This window comes from Aphanomyces invadans (assembly GCF_000520115.1).
Source record: "Aphanomyces invadans strain NJM9701 unplaced genomic scaffold supercont1.5, whole genome shotgun sequence".
In the NCBI taxonomy this organism is placed as follows: domain Eukaryota; phylum Oomycota; class Saprolegniomycetes; order Saprolegniales; family Verrucalvaceae; genus Aphanomyces; species Aphanomyces invadans.
The window spans coordinates 744,250-745,788 of NW_008580150.1; the positions used below are offsets into that span (position 1 = coordinate 744,250).

General features: G+C 56.5%; 1 protein-coding gene across 1 annotated transcript; it reads right to left on the minus strand.

Annotated features, from left to right (window-relative positions):
- Positions 1 to 439: 439 nt before the first annotated feature.
- On the minus strand, positions 440 to 1,299 carry H310_03292 (hypothetical protein; the record flags this gene model as incomplete). Its single annotated transcript, XM_008867095.1, has 2 exons — positions 440 to 1,077; positions 1,194 to 1,299. 2 exons carry the CDS (start codon positions 1,297 to 1,299, stop codon positions 440 to 442), a joined length of 744 nt encoding a protein of 247 aa, XP_008865317.1.
- Between the last annotated feature and the right edge of the window lie 240 nt (positions 1,300 to 1,539).

Consider the following 1,539-nt stretch of genomic DNA (forward strand, 5'->3'; position numbering starts at 1 on the left):
TGATGGCACCAGCGAGCTCCTCACCCGAGAGCGGACGGTCCAACTCATCACGCTGTTCCTCCGTGAGCCGTTTAGTGATGAGGCGCAGAATGCGGCCCGAGCTCGTCGCGACGGGGGACGAAAGTCTCGTTCACACATGATCTCACTCCAACGACCGTGGAGGCTGTGTGGATTGCAGCGCGACCACGGTATGTCGCGCCAACAGTTGACCAGCCAAACGGTGCCCATAATCTTTGAAGCCTTTAATATTGGCCGTCAAATTGACATTTCCGACGTAATGATGCCGTCGAATGCCGAGCGCACCCGAGGACGTCCCGTGGACGCATAAGCGGTGGGGTGGGAAGGTCGGTGTGATCTGTGGGGCATATGTGCATGCGGAAGAAGGGGGGTTGATGTATGCGAGGCAGCAGGCGTTGCAGCAACAGGGGTTGCGGTGCCCTTACATGCAATATGGGGCTCCAAGCGACAATGTCGGAACAGCCCCCACATCGAACTTGACCATTTGAGTCTCGCAGTACCGATACTCCCGAGATTGAAGGAGTGCCAGAACATCGAGCAACTCACTGGGACAGTCCTTGCGCATGTCGGCGACAATTTGGTGGCCCACAGTGGAATGCAAGAGTCCCCACAGCGTGTACGAGGCCAACATGGGGTGTGTTTTGTGCACAGGGAACCAGATGACGGGCTGTTGAGTGACAACAACTAGTAATGGCTCACTGTAGAAGTACGGGGCGGACTGTGTAGCTACCATGAGTTCGAATGCCGCCAAGGCGAGCTCGATATCGAGCAGTGCCACGTCTAGAGTAGGTGGACTCGAGGCACGAACACTGGCATGCTGTCCAAATGCCGTCGCGAGAAAGGCTGCCGTAGGGTGTACACCAAAGACGGCTGCGAAACTGCTCTGAAACGAGCTGATTTGGGGCAGACGAGTTGCCACCATCCAGCGATGCCACGCATGAAGGTGAGCTAGCGTACGCAGCGCTGCCGAGTCGTGCAACAACACGCGCGTTAGGGTCACGTTCGCCGCGTTGGGGTCCGAGCAGACCCATTTCCATAGCTCCTCAGCCCCAGCCTCGTCTAGGAAGGGCTGCACCGTCTGTTGTGTGTGTGAAACTGCAGCCATAGTGGGTGCCAGTTCATGTGTTTGGTACGAATTCGCATGCGACGAATGCTCGTGCGTCCATGAAACGTACTAGATGCAGGAATGTGCATGTCCATGCAATACGCTTTCACTGGGACGTCCTGCGGCATGGTCACTCGCTGTGGCGACACGTCCACCATACTCAGTGCTTCGTACATGGTCGTTGTTACCCATGTCTTCGCTGTTGCCTCACCTCGTGTGCGTTTAAGGGGTTTCTTAGGTTGGATGAAGTCGTCGACTTCCATGTCGTTCACCATGGCCTGGAAGACATCCGCCGATGTCCGTGCTGTTTCCTCCTCGACTACTGTCTCCCCTAGTGCATGAGGGGCGGCATATTCCACAGGTGTGTGTGTCATCAGCACGTCCTCACCAGGTTCTTCCACCTCGCATGGACCAAC